This window comes from Gekko japonicus, unplaced genomic scaffold (assembly GCF_001447785.1).
Source record: "Gekko japonicus isolate JY-2015 unplaced genomic scaffold, Gekko_japonicus_V1.1 scaffold51, whole genome shotgun sequence".
NCBI lineage: Eukaryota > Metazoa > Chordata > Lepidosauria > Squamata > Gekkonidae > Gekko > Gekko japonicus.
In genome coordinates this window covers 2,234,090-2,251,501 of record NW_015172004.1, presented here as the reverse complement: position 1 = coordinate 2,251,501, position 17,412 = coordinate 2,234,090, and the positions used below count along the sequence as shown (strand labels likewise).

General features: G+C 45.6%; 1 protein-coding gene across 2 annotated transcripts in view; it reads right to left on the bottom strand.

Annotated features, from left to right (window-relative positions):
- The window catches only part of UBE2E3 (ubiquitin conjugating enzyme E2E 3), a 152,693-nt gene extending 135,378 nt beyond the window's left edge, over positions 1 to 17,315 (bottom strand). Inside the window, exons 1-3 of one of the 2 annotated variants that reach the window (XM_015420145.1) lie at positions 17,191 to 17,315; positions 16,124 to 16,326; positions 13,578 to 13,628 (exon numbers count right to left, since the gene is read on the bottom strand). In XM_015420145.1, coding sequence (XP_015275631.1) covers positions 13,578 to 13,628; positions 16,124 to 16,317 — 245 coding nt within the window. In that variant the 5' untranslated portion in view covers positions 16,318 to 16,326; positions 17,191 to 17,315. Of the gene's footprint in view, positions 1 to 13,577; positions 13,629 to 16,123; positions 16,327 to 17,106; positions 17,171 to 17,190 lie in introns of those variants that run through there. The other variant, XM_015420144.1, reaches the window with a different exon arrangement.
- Between the last annotated feature and the right edge of the window lie 97 nt (positions 17,316 to 17,412).

The window sequence follows — 17,412 nt, the reverse complement described above, 5'->3', positions numbered from 1 at the left end:
CAGGAATGCACAGGAACGGAGTTGGCCACGCCTACAGACTCCCCCCCTCGGGTTTCCCCAGGTGCCTTGCAAGCCGCAGGGTGCCCGTGGAAGCCAAGCTGATCCAGGGAGGGAATGCAGTTTACACTGCCTCCCCTCCTCAGGTTCCCCAGGCGCCCCGCAAGCCGTGGGGCACCTGGGGAGGCCTAATATGCCAATGAGCTGTGCTGTCAGGGGTGTGGCCTAATATCCTAATGAGTTTCTGCTGTTGGGTGTGTCCTATTATGCTAATGAGTTCCTGCTGGGCTTTTTCTACCAAAAAAGCCCTGGGGGGGTTATGGGGATCAGCAGGGACAAAGGTCAGTTCAGCACCTTTTTTTTTAGCAGCTTTTTTATGGAAGTTCATCTGACCTCCATAAAGATTATGATCTTCTCCACAGCAACCCGCACCCTATGAAATTATTTGTCCAGAGTAGGTGTTCAGGACACCTTCATTGGCAAGATTTGGGGCATTCTGTAAGGCCGCCTTATTCAACAAGCATCTGGAGGCCAATCCACTAGTTGCTGAGTTCCATAGCCTAAATATGGCAGGACAGTAGGGTTGCCAAGTCCCTCCTGGCAACTGGTGGGGGATGGGGGGAGTCTTACCAGGAGAAATAGGAAGGACCAGTGTTGCACAGGAAGTGATGTCATCACACTGCAATGTTGCTTTGAGGCTCTGGTTTTTAGACAAAAACTCTATTGTAAATTTGGCTTCTAGAAATTTTGCCCAAATACCAGACTGTCTCCTGGACGTTGCTGGTGTGATTATGTCACTTCTTGTGCAACAGTGATGATGTGGACTGGGCCTTCCTTTTTCTCCTGGTAAGTCACCCCCCTGACCAACTGATCACCAGCTAGGGGGCAGGGCTGGCAGTGGAGGACCCCCCCCTCCACTGGGGGGGTCTGACAACCATACAAGACGGTGTTTGTGTATGTGTTTGTAAATGTTTCCCATGAAGTTTATGATTAGTTTTATTACTTCATGGCTGAGCATATTTGTCTATATTTCTGTACATGGGGTTATCTATGTTACTGTGATTTATTATTTTAACGAAATAATGGTTTTATTTTCTGTAAGCCACCTCATTCTACTGAAGAACCAGAACTTAATTTTTTTTAAAAAGCAAAGGAAAAAAAAACAGCTCGGAAATGGTGGGTTTTGAAAGAAAATTGGCACGGGAGGTGGTGACCTCCTTTCCCCTCCCTTCACCAGCAGGTCTCCCCATGGAAAATCCTAGCCCCAGCTATTGTGATCTGTAAATGAAAAGGAGGCCTTTACATTGTTGCAGACAGTTCTGCTTTAAGCTCACCTTTCCCAAACACGGGCACCTAACCTGAACACACTGGAATTATGACGCTGAGCAACACATTGTCCACAGATTCAACTGAGAAGCTTGCCAAGCCATGCCATTTCTGGGTTTTCTCCAGAAGTGACATAATGATGCACAGGATGTCTTGCCCCCTCAGCCTCCTGCACTGGCAACTGACTGGTGGCTCAGGTGTGGGACGCCCTGTGCACTGCTATGTCATTTCCAGAAGTGACAGAGAGTACCTTAAGGAACCATTGCAATCTCTATGGTAAAACCACAGAGTTTCCCATGATTTCTAGAGTCACCCTAAGTCACCCCGGGGTTTCCCCCGAAGTGACGAAGTCGCACAGATGTCGCCAGCATCTTTAAAAGAAATTTCTCCTGGGGCAAAGAGAGCGTCTAGTGGGAGCCCTCCTATCATAGCAGGAAGCCCGGCACCCCTCTCAACTTTTCATCTATGTATCATGAAAGCTAATCAAGTATTTGCTCACGGCACAAATCTCTACTATTTTAAGAAAGAAACATCCCTGTTGGAACCAGGGAGACAGTGAAAGGCTTTAAAGATCTTTTCCGAGATAATCCAGCTATGTGCAAAACCCAAGTATACTGCGACAAAAGGGAATCGGCTTTTGGCCCCCTTTGCGTACTGTGAGACACACTGCGGACATTCCATTTCAAACCAAGGCTCTTCGGGAGGAATGGGGCAGCTTTGCAACGCTTGGACGTGCCCCGTCAGAGGCCCAAATGAAAAATTCGGCTGGAGGGAGAAAAGGACATCAACAGAAAATGTCAAATTAAGTTGAGAGAACGACTTCCAGCGTACATCCTCCTTCCATCCCTCATTCCTCCTTCGGATCCCAGCATTAAAGCATGCTTTGTATAAGCGAAGTGATCAGCACGAAACTTCCGAACAGAGCGATTTGCTGTATAGAGCTATTATGCTGCATCTGACACCCCCGGGGGTGTGAAATCACAAGCATAAAAATAAGCTCTTTCTCTACGACAGAACTTAACGGGAAGGCCTTCCAAAACCACAGTACCATTCAAATCTCAATGGAGGCCTTTTCCTCTTCCTGAAGAAGCCCACACTGCATTTCTTCCCAACAACCACAGGAAGTGGTGGGTGCTACAAGCATGGATGGCTTCAAAAGGGAATTAGATAAGCATATGAAGCAGAGGTCCATCAGTGGCTATTAGCCACAAGGTATAGATAGGAGCTCTGGGGCAAGTGATGCTCTGTCTTCTTGGTGCTTGGGGGGGGGGTCAACAGTGGGAGGGCTTCTAATGTCCTGGCCCCACTGCTGGACCCCCTGATGGCACTGGTATTTCTGGCCACTGTGTGACACAGAGTGTTGGACTGGATGGGCCTTTGGCCTGATCCAACATTGGCGTCTCTTATGTTCTTATGTTCTGTTGAGCTTCCAAATGAAGGAATTCCATCATAGGGCAGCACTAGACTAGCAGTTGTATTATAAAGGCTCAGCCCAGAGATGTCTGCTCAGTCGCACTTAGGGATCAACAGGATTTGATGAAGAGGCTTGATTCTGTAGGTCCTCGGGGCACGTTCATGGACTAGACAGATGCTAGAGGCCCGATTCAGCCATTAGTTAGAAAGGAGGCTTGCACAGCCCAGGTGTCTCATGCTTCAGATCTCATCAGGGAACCTTTGATTCACACATTACAACCGAAGCAGGTAATCAGAAGCGCACGTCAGTCCGTGACTTTCTTTTGAACATGTAAATCACTCCCAAATCACAAAGCAGCATTTGGTTTCTCCTTTGTCACACTGATTCTATTTTACTTAAACACAATCCTTTGGCCTCAGGTATGTCAACAGGAGGCTGCCGTCTCCCCAACAGCACGGACCTAAACCTTCCTGTTCTTTTAAGTGCAAGATTCTTTGGCCCTGGAATGGACCGGAGATTATTCTAAACAAACTATTCTGTATTCATTCATCTACTTTATTTATATCCCACTTTTCTCCCCAATGGAGTCCCAAAGCGGCTTACAACGTTCTCCTCCCTCCATTTTGTCCTCACAACCACCTTGTGAGGTAGGTAAGGCTGAGAGCGTGTGACTGGCACTGTAACACCCTTAGATGCAGTCTAGGTTCCCACGCTAACATGGCAAGTCGACCCGAAAAGCCTCCAGTGCCTTAAGACACAAAACAGCTGAGCTGCACAGAAAAACGATGCCTGCGTAAAAGCGTTTCTGGGCAAATCTAAAATAAAAATCCACACCCCCGTGTGTCTGCTCCATTGCGTCTTCACCACTGTGATGATCAATTCCGAGGGGACAGAGTTATAGCCTTATAAATAATACTCAGTTTGCAGGTACAGAGGTTGCTGTGAAATTAGCTGAAAGCACCAAGGAAAAAAAAATCATTTCATTGTCTCTTCACAAGAATACTGCTGCTATGTGATAACAGATGCAATTGTCTACCAGATCGCACCTCAATTTTCTAGATATCAGCATAAAAGTTTTAAGACAACCAGCTCCCCAAGATTTCCCTATCCAAACAATTCATATGAATACAGAAGGGGCTCTAAAAAGGAACAGACCCAGAAAGATTTAAAACTTATTGAGCTCCCCATCCAGAAGACCCAAATGGACAACCCTTCCGCTCGTGCAAGGGCCTCTCCACCTGGGCGTCCTGCTCTGCATCCTACACTGTTCTTTAGGATCCCCTTCAACCCTCAGGTTCTTTTGGATCGCATTGGTTGGGGGACTGCGGCACAAGACCGGGAAGGCAAGAATGATCTGTTCCCTAAGCAGAGCTCTGTCTGCCGTTTTTTTGGATCCAGCCCCACCAAAACTGTTGTTAAATACTCTGTCAGACAAAATGAAAACAGGACATGTAACTGGGCAGCATGAAATATGTTTTCAAAAACCCTGAGACTCTGCCCCATCCTCGCCAAAGCTCAACTTACACAGCATATTTTTATGATGCCGTAAACCCACACATTAAACCGTCTTACGCTGAGACCAGTTTTGCCTATTCCGATTGGAAGCGGCTCTCCAGGGTCTCAGGTAGAAATCTTTCGCATCACCTACGGCTTGGTCCTTTTAAACTGGAAATGCTGGGGACTGAACCTGGGACCTTTTGTAGGCAAAGCACAGGCTCTTCCACTAAGCCGTCTCCTAAAGCTATTCACTTACAAATTACTACTTGGGTTTTTATTTACCAAAGAAAGGGGGACTTCTACCAAGGGTGATTAAAAATAGCCTGAGGGAAACGGCCAAGGCCGGGGTGGGTGGGGTGGGGTAACAGCATTTCCAGGGTTCTAGTCCCAGCTCCACTTTTCCTCCCTTCTTCCCACTGCTCCCCACGCCACTCTGCCTCCAAGTTCCAGCTCCTGTGCCACTTTCTTCTCCTCCCTTCCTCCTTATACTGGAAACAGTGCCCACTGCCACCACGGCAAACCGAGAGGCCCCCCTGAAGTGAGGCTGTGGGCTTTTAACAAATCACATCCTTCTGCAAACCTGTGTGTAGTACAGCCAGGAGATCCTAAGACTGTCTGGCAGTCTTACAGTTCTAGTCCTTTTAGTGGCAACCTAGATTTCTTTTTGGGCTGAGAGAGCTCTGAAAGAGCTGTGACTGACCCAAGGTCACCCAGCCAACTTCATACGGAGGAGCGCAGAATCAAACCCGGCTCTAAGGCAACAGACTGTGATATCCACCATGCCCTGCTTATGAGTTACCGGAGGCACCTGTTGGGAGAGATGTTGGATGGCAGACTGGCCTCTTTCCTGATCCAGCAAGAAAACCCACCATAATGTTTAAAGCCTAAAAGTAGCTTTACATAGGATTTGTTTTCTGCACTTTTTACCCAGATGAAATGAATGAAATTATAAAACTATTTTCTGAGTTTTAAGTCTTGAAGGGTGCAGGGGAAGAAGAAGAAGGAATGCTGCCTTTGCATATGCACGCTGAAATCAGTATGCATATTAACTCTGACAAAGTGAGCATTGGCACACACACATTTTGTTGATCTCTGTGGTATTACTGAACCCAAGTTTTGTTCCACTACTACTACTACACACTGACTCAGCTACCAATCTGAAACTTTCTTGATGACAATGACATTGGCTTCCAACACCACACCCAAGGAAGCTTTTCTGCACACCTTGATCATGGCGCCTACAGTAAAAGAATCATTTGCCCCAAATCAGGTGGTACAAAAGTTCCACATAATTTCACTTCTGTAATCCTTTCCAGGCCATTTTCCACACTGAAATTCCTTTCCCCTGCAGGAAGTCCCCAGACTGCCAATCACAGCTCCCTGAGGAGTGTCTATATGATTACCACACACACATATTTATCGTACCCAAATGTTACACATTCAACAAAACACTTAAAATATCTCACACGTACATCTTATTTAAAAAATGCACCGTATGAAGAGTCCCTTTATCTCCAAGAGTGTAGCATGAACAGAAACCTAGAGAACTATCAGGGATCATTACATAAGATCACGACGAGGTGTGCACATAATCAAAACAGAAGTTCAGGAGATGCTATGGAAATTACTTCTAATAAAAAATTTAGCTGGGGGCGTACCAGGGATGCATGTGCACAGTGCCATCAAGTCACAGCTGACTTATGGCAACCCTATAGGGTTTTTAGGGCAAGAGACGTTAACAAGGTTGTTTGCCATTGCCTGTCTCTTCATTTGCAAACCTGGATTTCCTTGGCAGTCTAGCAAGGTCATGCTCAAGATCCGACAAGCTAGGCTTCAGCAGTACGTGGACAGAGAACTGCCAGAAGTACAAACTGGGTTTCAAAGAGGTAGAGGAACAAGAGATCAAATTGCCAACATTCACTGGATTATGAAGAAAGCAAGGGAGTAGCAGAAAAATGTCTACTTCTGCTTCATTGACTATGCTAAAGCTTTTGACTGTGTGGATCACAACAAACTATGGCAAGTCCTTAAAGAGATAGGAGTACCAGACCACCTCACATGTCTCCTGAGAAACCTGCATAAGGGTGAAAAAGTGACAGTTAGAACCGGACATGGAACAACTGATTGGTTTAGCATAGGAAAAGGAGTACAACAAGGATGTATATTGTCACCCTGCTTATTTAATTTATATGCAGAGTACATCATGCGAAATGCCAGCCTGGATGAATCACAAGCCAGAATTAAGATTGCCAGGCAAAACATTAACAACCTCAGATATGCAGATGATACCACTCTAATGGCAGAAACTGAAGAGGACCTCAAGAGCCTCTTGCTGAGCATAAAAGGGGAGAGCGCAAAAGTTGGCTTGAAACTCAACATCAAAAAAACTAAGATCATGGCATCTGGACCCATCATTCCTTGGCAAATAGAAGGGGAAGTCGTGGAAGCAGTGACAGAATTCACGTTCATGGGATCCAAGGTCACTGCAGATGGTGACTGCAGCCATGAAATTAAAAGACGCCTGCTCCTTGGGAGGAAAGCAATGGCAAACCTAGACAGCATAATAAAAAGTAGAGACATCACCCTGCCAACGAAAGTCTGTATGGTCAAAGCAATGGTATTCCCAGTAGTACTGTATGGCTGCGAGAGTTGGACCATAAGGAAGGCCGAGTGCCAAAGAATAGATGCTTTTGAATTATGGTGCTGGAGAAGACTCTTGAGAGTCCCTTGGACTGCAAGGAGATCAAATCAGTCAATCCTAAAAGAAATCAACCCTGACTGTTCCCTGGAAGGCCAGATACTGAAGCTGAAGCTCACATACTTTGGCCACCCAATGAGAAGGGAGCACTCACTGGAGATGACCCTGATGCTGGGAAAGATTGAAGGTCAAAGAAAAAGGGGACGGGCAAAGGATGAGATGGTTAGACAGTGTCATAGATGCAATGAACATGAATTTAAACAAAATCCAGAGAACGACAGAAGCCAGGAGGGCCTGGTGTGATGTGGTCCATGGGGTTGCAAAGAGTCGGACTCGATTGTGCAACTGAACAACAACAACCGTCCAAATACTAACCAAGACCCACCCTATTTAGCTTCTGAGATCTAATGAGATCAAGCTAGCCTAGGTCATCCAGGTCAGAATGAGTATTGGGTGCATCTATGAAACTATGAAACTATATCCCATCTATGAAACTATTGAGCCAACTTCAGAGGACAGCAGAAGACAGGAGGGCCTGGCATGACCTGGTCCATGGGGTCGCGAAGAGTCGGACTCGACTGTGCGACTGAACAACAAATGAAACTATGACTTTATCTCTGACCAAACAAACAGAGGGGTAGTCATGTTAGTCTACTGTAGGAAAATGGAACAGAAATCCAGCAGCACATAAACACCTAACAGATACATGGAAGACAAATTATCAATAGGCTACTGAATATTCACATTTGTCAGATAAAGGGTGCTAAATGTAATTGTATTAAGTAGCAAGCAGTGATGTCTGTAATGTTCACAGTGAACCTGGAAAGCTAACATTTGTTGCACGGTAAATTATTCCCAATTACGTTTACCAGAGTGGCTCCCTAATTATACATATAAACAAAATAGCAGCACAGCAACTCCTAAAAGTAATTCACTCATTCCCTTTACATATCAGTATCACTCTGGCACCAGAACAAGTCGAGCTTCCCTTTTTCCCCCACCATTTGTGATTACGTTTAGTGTTTGCCTCTTGCTTGGACAATGAAAAAAATCACTCTTGGCAGGCTCTAACTGAGGCAATAAGAATCCCTGAAATGCCGCAACTTTAAGCAAGAAGAGAGACAGAGGGAAAAAGACCGAATCGTCCATTCAAAGATGGGAACACGTTGGTTCGTTTTAGTCATGATGGAAGTTTCTGCACAGTACATTTTTTAAAAGCCGACAGTTACTGAGTGAGGACTTGAAACTATCCAACACAGTCTGCTTCAGAGGCTAATTGTCACCACGAAGAAAAATATAGGAAATTTAAAAACCATCAAGAAAAGATGCAGACAGTTTTGTCGGGGGTTTCTGTGGATTTTGCGAATTTAGGCAGATCATGACAGGGAGGGATGAGCCAGTACTCAGCTTTCGTGGCCCTTTTTCATAATGCCCAGGGTAATGTTGATTACCATATGAGGTCAGGAAGGAACTTTCCTCCAGACCAAATTGGCCCAGGGATCGTGGAGGTTTTTTACAATCCTCTGGGTTCCTGGGGGAGTGGGGGGGAGGTAGCTGTGAATTCCCTGCATTGTGCAGGGGGTTGGACTAGATGACCCTGGAGGTCCCTTCCAGCTCCATGTTTCTGTGCTTTCAAGTGTTCACACGGAACAGCTGATATACAAACAGTGTGACTGATGATTGAGCAACCACGCCAAAGCAGCCTACAAGAAAAGGTGAGACCAGCGCCCTTATCCGGAGTTCTAAATACATCACATTTTCACAACCCTAAACTGTCTGCTCAGAATCCTACTCAAGTCTATCCAGTGGGGCTTATGCCCAGGAAAGCGTTCATAAGATTGCATCCCTTGTGATGCAAGACAGAAATGAGAGACAGACATAAAATCAAATGCACATTCTAGTCAAACATAACTTTGCTTTTAATCTGCAGAGGGATCACATGCAAAAATCGACATATTTAACTTGTGGGGACAACCGCAGTTGTGCTAGACATTAGTGTGTGTTAGAGCCACTAAGAAATGGTGTACCACAACGTCCAAGAGAACGGGATGGGAGCCAAAGCGTTCTCAGTTCAGTTCTCACCTCAGCTGCAAACTAACCAGGTAGACTCCAGCCAAGCTGTTCACCTCTCCATTTCAGCTTGACGTCGGCAAGACTAGGAAAACGACAACTTCACTGTGATAAAATGGTGTGGCTGTAGCAAGATCGAATGCGAGAGCTCTTAATTCTTCCAATGCGCCATATAAATGCTAAGCACCTTTTTTTTTATCGTCCACATCATACGTTCAAAGCAGAGCATAATTTTATAAATGGCACCCATGTGTGAAAATTGTGGCTTTTGCCCAAAATACCCACCAGAAAGGAGTTCCCCCAGCCATTACTCCTGTGTACTTTGCAAGCAAAAACGGCTATTTAGACACAAGTGTCCTTCGTAAGTGACACTTTGCACATACATTTCTATGCCTGCGAATGGGTTTCCGGGGGCAAAATGCAATTTATGAAATGACTCTTAAAAGCTTTTCGAGACACTAGCTACTGCAAAACGGTGCTGAACTCTAACATATAAGAAATAACACTACTCCCTAAACCAACCAACTCGCATTAAAACATGCCCCAATTTAACTGGGGGCAGAAACTTCTTTCACTCCTCTCTCTCATCTTACACAGGAACCAAGACAGACTTCGTCAAACTCCTAGTTTAACAGAACAGTCTAATCGCCTCCCGCAGATGGAACGATTACGAACAAAGATCTCTTGGGAAGAGAAAGTATTCTGTGTAGGGCAGGCTCACAACTAGGGACTGGGAAATTCCTGGATGTTGGGAGTGAAGCTGTGGGAAGGCACGGTTTAGAGAGGAGAGGGGCCTCCGTAGGTTAAATTGCCATACAGTCCAATCCTGAAGCCGTCATTTTTTTCCCCCTGGAGGAACTGATCTCTGTAGTTTGGAGATCAGTTGTGATTCTGGGAGATCCCCAGGCCCCACTTGGAGTCTGGTCACTCTAATCCTGTGCCATAAATAAATAAATGTATTCATTTATTTATGTATGGCTGCGAGAGTTGGACTATAAGGAAGGCCGAGCGCCGAAGAATAGATTCTTTTGAACTATGGTGCTGGAGAAGACTCTTGAGAGTCCCTTGGACGGCAAGAAGATCAAATCAGTCAATCCTAAAAGAAATCAGCCCTGACTGTTCCCTGGAAGGCCAGATAATGAAACTGAAGCTCAAATACTTTGGCCACCCAATGAGAAGGGAGCACTCGCTGGAGAAGACCCTGATGCTGGGAAAGATTGAAGGTCAAAGAAGACGGGGACGGCCAAGGATGAGATGGTTGGACAGTGTCATCGATGCAACGAACATGAAACTGAGCCAACTTCAGAGGACAGCGGAAGACAGGAGGGCCTGGAGGGATCTAGTCCATGGGGTCGCGAAGAGTCGGACTCGACTGTGCGACTGAACAACAACAAATTCATTTGCTTCATGTGTACCTCATCATTCTCCTCTCCTCCATTTCATCCTCACAAGAGCCCTGTGAGGTAAGTTAGCCTGAGTGTGTGGGACTGGCCCAAGGGGCACCCAGAGCAGCGGAGTGGGGATTCAAACTGCCTTTCCCAGATCCTCGTCTGACATTCTGCCCACTCTAGGAAAACTCCGCTCCTGAAGTCGTTTTGATCTATTCACAAGGGCCACCGGAACGGAAGGTCTGTTTTGTCAAAGGGGAGCTTTCAGCTCTACTGGTCTTTCGACCACTACTGGATACCCAAAGAGGGCCCCGGCCTGTAAGTGTGGCTGCCAAATCGCCGAAGCTGACCGTGAATCAACATGACACCAAGGAACTACATCCATCGCTAAGGACTTTGAGACCAGTGCCAGCTCCAGGTCCTCTGAGGCCCGCATTTGCTGCCTTAACCTGGGAATGCGAATACAGAACGCATGTACATCCCCTCCAGCCTCCTTGGCTGCTCTGTGGGAAAGGAAAGCGGCAGCCCTGTTGAGGTGGTGCGCCCTCTGCTGGCCTGGAGGACCTGGCAAAGGCCTAACCCTGCTGCCTTCTGTAGAGCCAATCCTATCTGTGCCAGGCAGGGGAGACAAATTCCTCTACTCCTCCTGGTCCCCTGGCATGAGTATAAGATGACGGGAGGGCAACGCTCAACCTCTTCCTTTGCACCATGCTTTGAAAATATTCAGAAGGCGTTAGAGTCCCTCTTGGTCTAAATGCCAACCAAAACTTGTAGACTTCAGAGGACCAGACACACACTCTTATTCTCCAAGATGTCTTTTCTTTAAAAAAAAGGAAAAGGAGATCCCCCACTGATTAATCATTTAGCGTTCCCTAGCTTTTTCTTTGTGTGTGTTTTTTTTTTTAAATTAATATGATTTTAAGAAGACTGCAAAGATCTTCATGCAGCTGAAGCTGCAAAGGAGGCTAGTCACTAAATATGTTCATTACCATTACTGTTTACTTTTTATGGACCCTTTTCTAAACAATGTCATTAAAGGGGATCATCTCATCCCAAGACAAAATAGCATTCAAGTTGCCTAAGCACTCAAAGTCCTGCCCTGGACGGCCCAGGCTAGCCAAATCTTCTCCGATCTCAGAAGCTAAGCAGGCCCTGGTTAGTATTTGGAGAGGAGACTACCAAGGAACTCTAGGGTTGCTACGCAGAGGCAGGCAATGGCAAACCCCCTCTGAGTGGAAAACCCTTTGGGGTCACCATGTCAGCTGCAGTCTGATAGCACTTTCCACCAAATACTCAAAAACCTTCTCACGCATAATTGGTTTTGGGTCTTTAGTTTCACCGATGAATTGGAAGATGACAGAGCAGCCCTTTCTCCCACTCACACCCTGCTCCCCCCTCCCTTCCTCATACCAGGGTTGTATCTAGACTAAACTGACAACATTCACCGATTCCCTCTTCCTGCTGCAGAACCGGCCCTCCAATGTCATTGCTTGGGGTCCCCCTCTCCCCCCAGAGCAGCATTTTGCAGAGATCAGTGGACATAGTGGGGGGGGGCAGGAAATTCCATTCCACTGATGGAAGATTGAGGCTGGATCCAACCCACAGCAAACACTCAGGATTCCAAGCATGTGGCGCAGCAGACCGGAGTGCAGACTAAAGGACCGGGGAGGGTGGCAAAAAGGAGAAGATGATCAGAGGAAGCCGTCCCTGTGTTACATCTCTATTCAGCCATGAATCTAAAACCAAAAGGAGCAATTTCCAAGTTGCTGTTTGCGAGCCCTGAGCTCAGGAGTCCCTACAACACACCCCTGGAAGGTTACAGGATGAAAACCATTCCCATTTTGTCAGAGGGAAAACCGAGGACGAGTTGAAAAGTAGCTTGCTTAAAGCCCAAATAGTGCAACCACGGCTCATGTGAGACTGGAATCCAGCAGAGAGTTCCCAACACAAAGCAAAACAGGATTCTGGACATGGCCTCACACAATTTGTCTTCACGACTCAAGTACAAGCAATTTGAGACGGATTACAAGAGAGCCACACCGCAAGTTTCAGAACGATGCTTGACCTTCTCTGTATAAATTATATTCTCTCTTTTTTAAAATGGATGTTGTTTCAGACTTTGTTTTTCAGGACAGGTATAAGAGGTGGTAACAATTACCTCTGTACTGAATTGCTTTAAAACACACAATAACAACGGTAACAAGCCGCCCGTGCGCCGACAGTCCTTTCCCTGGAATCCAATTAAATCACAACCTGTCCCAGAAGAGTCCGACATCTCCACACATGAGGAACACTTCCAATATAACATCCACCGTACACTGCAGCGTTTGCAAACAGAAACATCACGCATGACAAATGCGGCCCGAGCAAGAGTTAATCGAGGTGGCGTGCGCAGCACAGGATAGCTGTATTTATAAATTCCGGCACTGAATATTTTACAACCCATCATCGTTCCCTCTGAATAGATCGACACTACAACCAACATGTTTTTCAACAAGTTGGAAAAAAGACTGCATTGGCAGAGCCATTCCTTTCACTTCTGAACCATTCTTAAACTTTCATTTTTTAAAAAAAGATAGTGAATAATTCATTTTATGTTAACATATAATTTCCCCTCCTTCCTAAAAATGACCATCTCCCCCAGAGCTGTAAAGTTGACAGTTATTATCATCAGTTTTTTACAATAAATGGGCTCATTGTGGCACATCCATCTAAGCCAGCAGCCCAACTCTGACGCAACACTGGCAACTTTCTTTCAGAAAGCAGGGGTGCCATCCCAAGAAAGGGAGAGGAATAAAATACCGCTTTCCTTTACAGAAACAAATCCACCATTTCGTACGCCTCAAGACACTCCTCCACTAATGAGCCTCAACCCTAATAACTATTTAGATCCTACCCAACATGACACTTGTCAACAAAGATTACTCTTTCCAGCCGACCCAACATCTCCTCTGCGGAACCAACAATCAAGAGCTCCGTGGTACATTCTATCAAAACACCTCGCTTACACTTGTTCCATTCACCCGACACGACTCCTGCTTTATCCTAAACCCACTTCCAAACAGGACACAACCTCTGTGTCTAATACGCTGAACCAGCCTCCATTCACATTACCCCCTTATTGGCATCCCCACATTTCATACATTCAGTCTGTTTGCTCCTGTATTTTATTTTATTTTAAACATACCTGCAGTTCGGAGGTGGATCCAGAGTGATCTCAGCTAGCTCCTTCTGAATCCTGTTGGCAAAATGAGAACAGACACAAAAGCATTGGAGATAGTCGACGGAATAAATCAGGGAATCACACTGCCCTCTACCATCACGCAGTTAAATGCAAGATTGGTTTTCCCCTCAGTAGCGCTAACATGGCTGCTTCCTCTTTGTTCTCAGAGGCATAACCCAAATCCCAGAACAGAGAAACTTTGCAGCGGTTTTCTGCCCCTTCAGCTGTTACGGTAAACAGACAGAACATTTACACCTCAGCCTGGCAGGAATCCCCAAAGAGTCCTCAGAAAAGTGAGTCTGAGGGATTTCCAGGCACTTTTTATCAAAGGGTTTTTTTCCCTTTTTAATCTTCTATGCAAATGAGGCCAGGAAAAGCAGGAGTGGAGGGAGAGGGGAAATATAAGCACGTTGGAGAATGACTTTATATCAGCATTGCAGAGTTGCTGGAGCCAAGGCAGTTACATAGTAAACAACAGACACTTTTGTGGGGCGGGGGAGTGTTTGCACTACTGTTGATAAGGAAGTTTCAGCATTTCATCCACAAACTCAGTAATTGTGCCCATCAGGTAACTGGAGTTAAACCTGCAAAAAAGTCACTTTTATTTCTCCCCTTCTCTTCCCTCCAAGCCCATGAAACATTTTTTTTATTTGCCAAGGACCTTGCTGAATAAAACAAATACTGATCTATCAATGATAACTTCATCCCCCCATCACAAACTGCGGTAGTAAAGATATCAGAATCTAAAGAGAACAGACAGTTTCATTGGTTTTGTAACAGGTTAAACAGAAGTTGTTCTGCCCCCCCCCCCACCAAAAAAAAAAAACCAAAGAAGCTTTGCTCCTAAAACAATGTTTGGGATTTGATGATAAATCTACACAACTTGGAGCAATTCATTGTTTATCAACAGACGCTTCTTGACAGTGACAAATTGCCCTAGATGTAATTTAGATACTCTGGAGTTGTTCCCTACAACAATTTACACAAGACGTCAAGCTAAACAGCACATGGAAATAAGATTTTACAAGATCAAATATGATGTTAGAAGACAGGCTCGTGGGACCCAAATATATCTCAGCAGCGAAATACACTGTACAAGAACTCTGCCAACAGCTCACAAAAGTTATCTTAAATACATCAGACGTTCTCCCCCAAAGTCACAATTCCTAACATTTCTCAAAATCAAAACACCTGCTACAAGCATCTTTATTTCAAGCCTCTGTTCGAGCAGGTCGCTTTCAATTTTTAAAAGGCATTAAAAACTAACGTGCCCTTCAAACTCCTGCACAAAATTTCAGACCTGCTCATACGTGGATTCCAGTGCAGTATATCCCCCCCCCCAATACAGGGTCCCACTGACAGGAAAACCCACACAGAAACTGCATCACCTCCTGAAACATCTTTGTTACCACTTGTCAGATGTGGTCCTGGACAACATAATGTGAATTCCTAGCTAAAAGAGAACTTCAGGGGAAGGATTTCTTAGTTATCCCCAAAAAACATACAGATTGAGGCATTTTAAGATGGCCCAATTCATGCGCTCACGCAACCAAATCAACAATGCATGTCATCTTGAAATCCAAAATGACAGGGGAAATGTACATATGCAGATACAGAGGTGGAACCCATTGAGGAAACCCCACAAAAGCTTTCTGAAGTTTTTTCGAAACTTCGAATGCAAAAGGACAGTCATTCGTCTCAACTTACAGACCCTGCTGAGATGGGCAGACACTCAAGTGAACCTCTCTATCAGCATTTCAGCCACATGCACAAAAACTCCATCACGTCCCTGTATGCATCTACATACACTGATATGTACCGAAGTTCCCAAATCAAAGCGAAATCCTCCATGTGAAGGATTCGTCTATTAAAGGATCCAACAAAGGCCAGTTAACAAGTGCAGCCAAAAGGTGGATTCTTCCATTCCCTACCCCACCTCCATCCAGGCATTACCCCCCCCCCAAAAAAAAGAAGGAATGAAAGAACGCAGATCCAGGTGCTTGCAGGAATGAATCACCTCCTACGGCATCCCATCACTGGCATGGAATAAAAAGCTGATTTACATAACCAAAATCCTTGAGTGGATCAATGCAAACTCAGCATGCAGCAAGGCGGTCATATGACTGGCTTTCCCACAGGAGCCAGCATGCAACCCACTTCAAATCACACCCACTCCTGCCACTGAGCCTATGAATCTGGATTTGACCCCGACTGCTTGCTACATGGCGCCAAACTCTAGCCCAGATCCCTTCGACCCATATCCGCCATAACACCAACTGGTCCGTGACTCTGAAACAATTCCCCCCCCCAAAAAAAACCTAATTCACAAAAAGCTATTAGGAGGAGACATCCCACCTGACGGACTGGCATCCCCAGCTGAAAGTTCATGGCGTCACTCCACCAACAGTGAGTAACGTTTCCAAGTTTGCTGTTTTTTGTAAGCATCTCCCCTATCAACAGGCGTGTAAAACAAAAACAAAAAGATCTATCAGGTTTGGGGGTTTTATTACCTTTTAGCACTAGTGGATAGCTTAGCAGTAGTTTTGCTGGAGAGTTTAGTATTTTTCTTCTGTTGGGTTGCGGAAGGTTTCCTTTCTTCTTGCTCTTCTGGTTCAGGCGCTGGTGGGTCCCTCTGATCAGCATCTGAACTACCACTGCTGGTACTGGGACTTTCGTCATCGGATCTTTGCCTGTCACTGGACATCTTGGAAAACTTTTTTTTTAAGTGGGAAAGGGGGGGGGGCAAGAAGAGACAAAGAAAGTCAATTAACTCCAGGGAGGGCGACTAATCCTCCTGCCCATCACTCCCTTAAAACTGATCTCGATCATCTGTATGATCCCCAAAAGAAGGTCACAGAAACAGAATCCTCCTTGGAGGCTACAGAGCAACAGTCTCAACAAGGTCGAGATTCTAGTTTCTCAAAAATTATTTTCTTTTGACAAATCCCTCTCACATTCTCCCAGCCCCCCATTCCTCAGACAGTACGTCAATTGTCCACTTTGTTCGAAAGGCTCAAGACAGATTTAGCAGACTGCTCAGGCCACAGGGCATTAATAACTTATGACACGTTGTAAATAGCACGCCTTGCCAAAAAAATGGTGAGGGGTTTTTTTGGGGGGGAAAGTCACTCACTAATACGCAGTAAATATTTACACTGGAGGAGAACGGGTCAAGGGAGTCACCTCCCTCCTTTCCCTCACCTCCCCCCATCCCAATATATTGTCAATAACAACACTTGCGGTACAAATCGGGGGACCAAAACAAAAATTGACATTTTCCCTGCGCGCCTTTTTATTTAAAGGGCTAGCGAGGCTTTGCTATTTCCAGACGCGCCTCGCTTTTCTCTCTCCATCTCGAAATCAGCTCGCTCGGGTTCTCTTTACACCCAGCACCCTAAACAACGACAGGAGAAAAAAAAAATTCATTTGGCCCCACTAAACAGGCTGGGAAGAGAGGCGGGGGGGAGAAAGAGAAGCAGAACCCGAACTGCACCTTCTGCAAAGACTGCAACGCCACCGAGTCTTGATCAGTTTCCACAAAACAGACCGACATGTTTTAATATATATATATTTTTACCCCCTTCTCCGGAAGAGAGAGGAAAAAAAGGAAAATGTGTCTAAGGCATCCAGGGAGGATCCAAAGGATTGAAATGTTGCTTGATAGAAATTAGAGGGAGGAGGGGGGTTTTTTTAAAAAAGAGAGAGAAAGAGAGATGATCTTCCCCGTAGGAAATTGCAGCAGGTCAGAAATTGCAGCTCGCTCGCTCGCTTTCTCTTGCACACACAGACGCACACACAT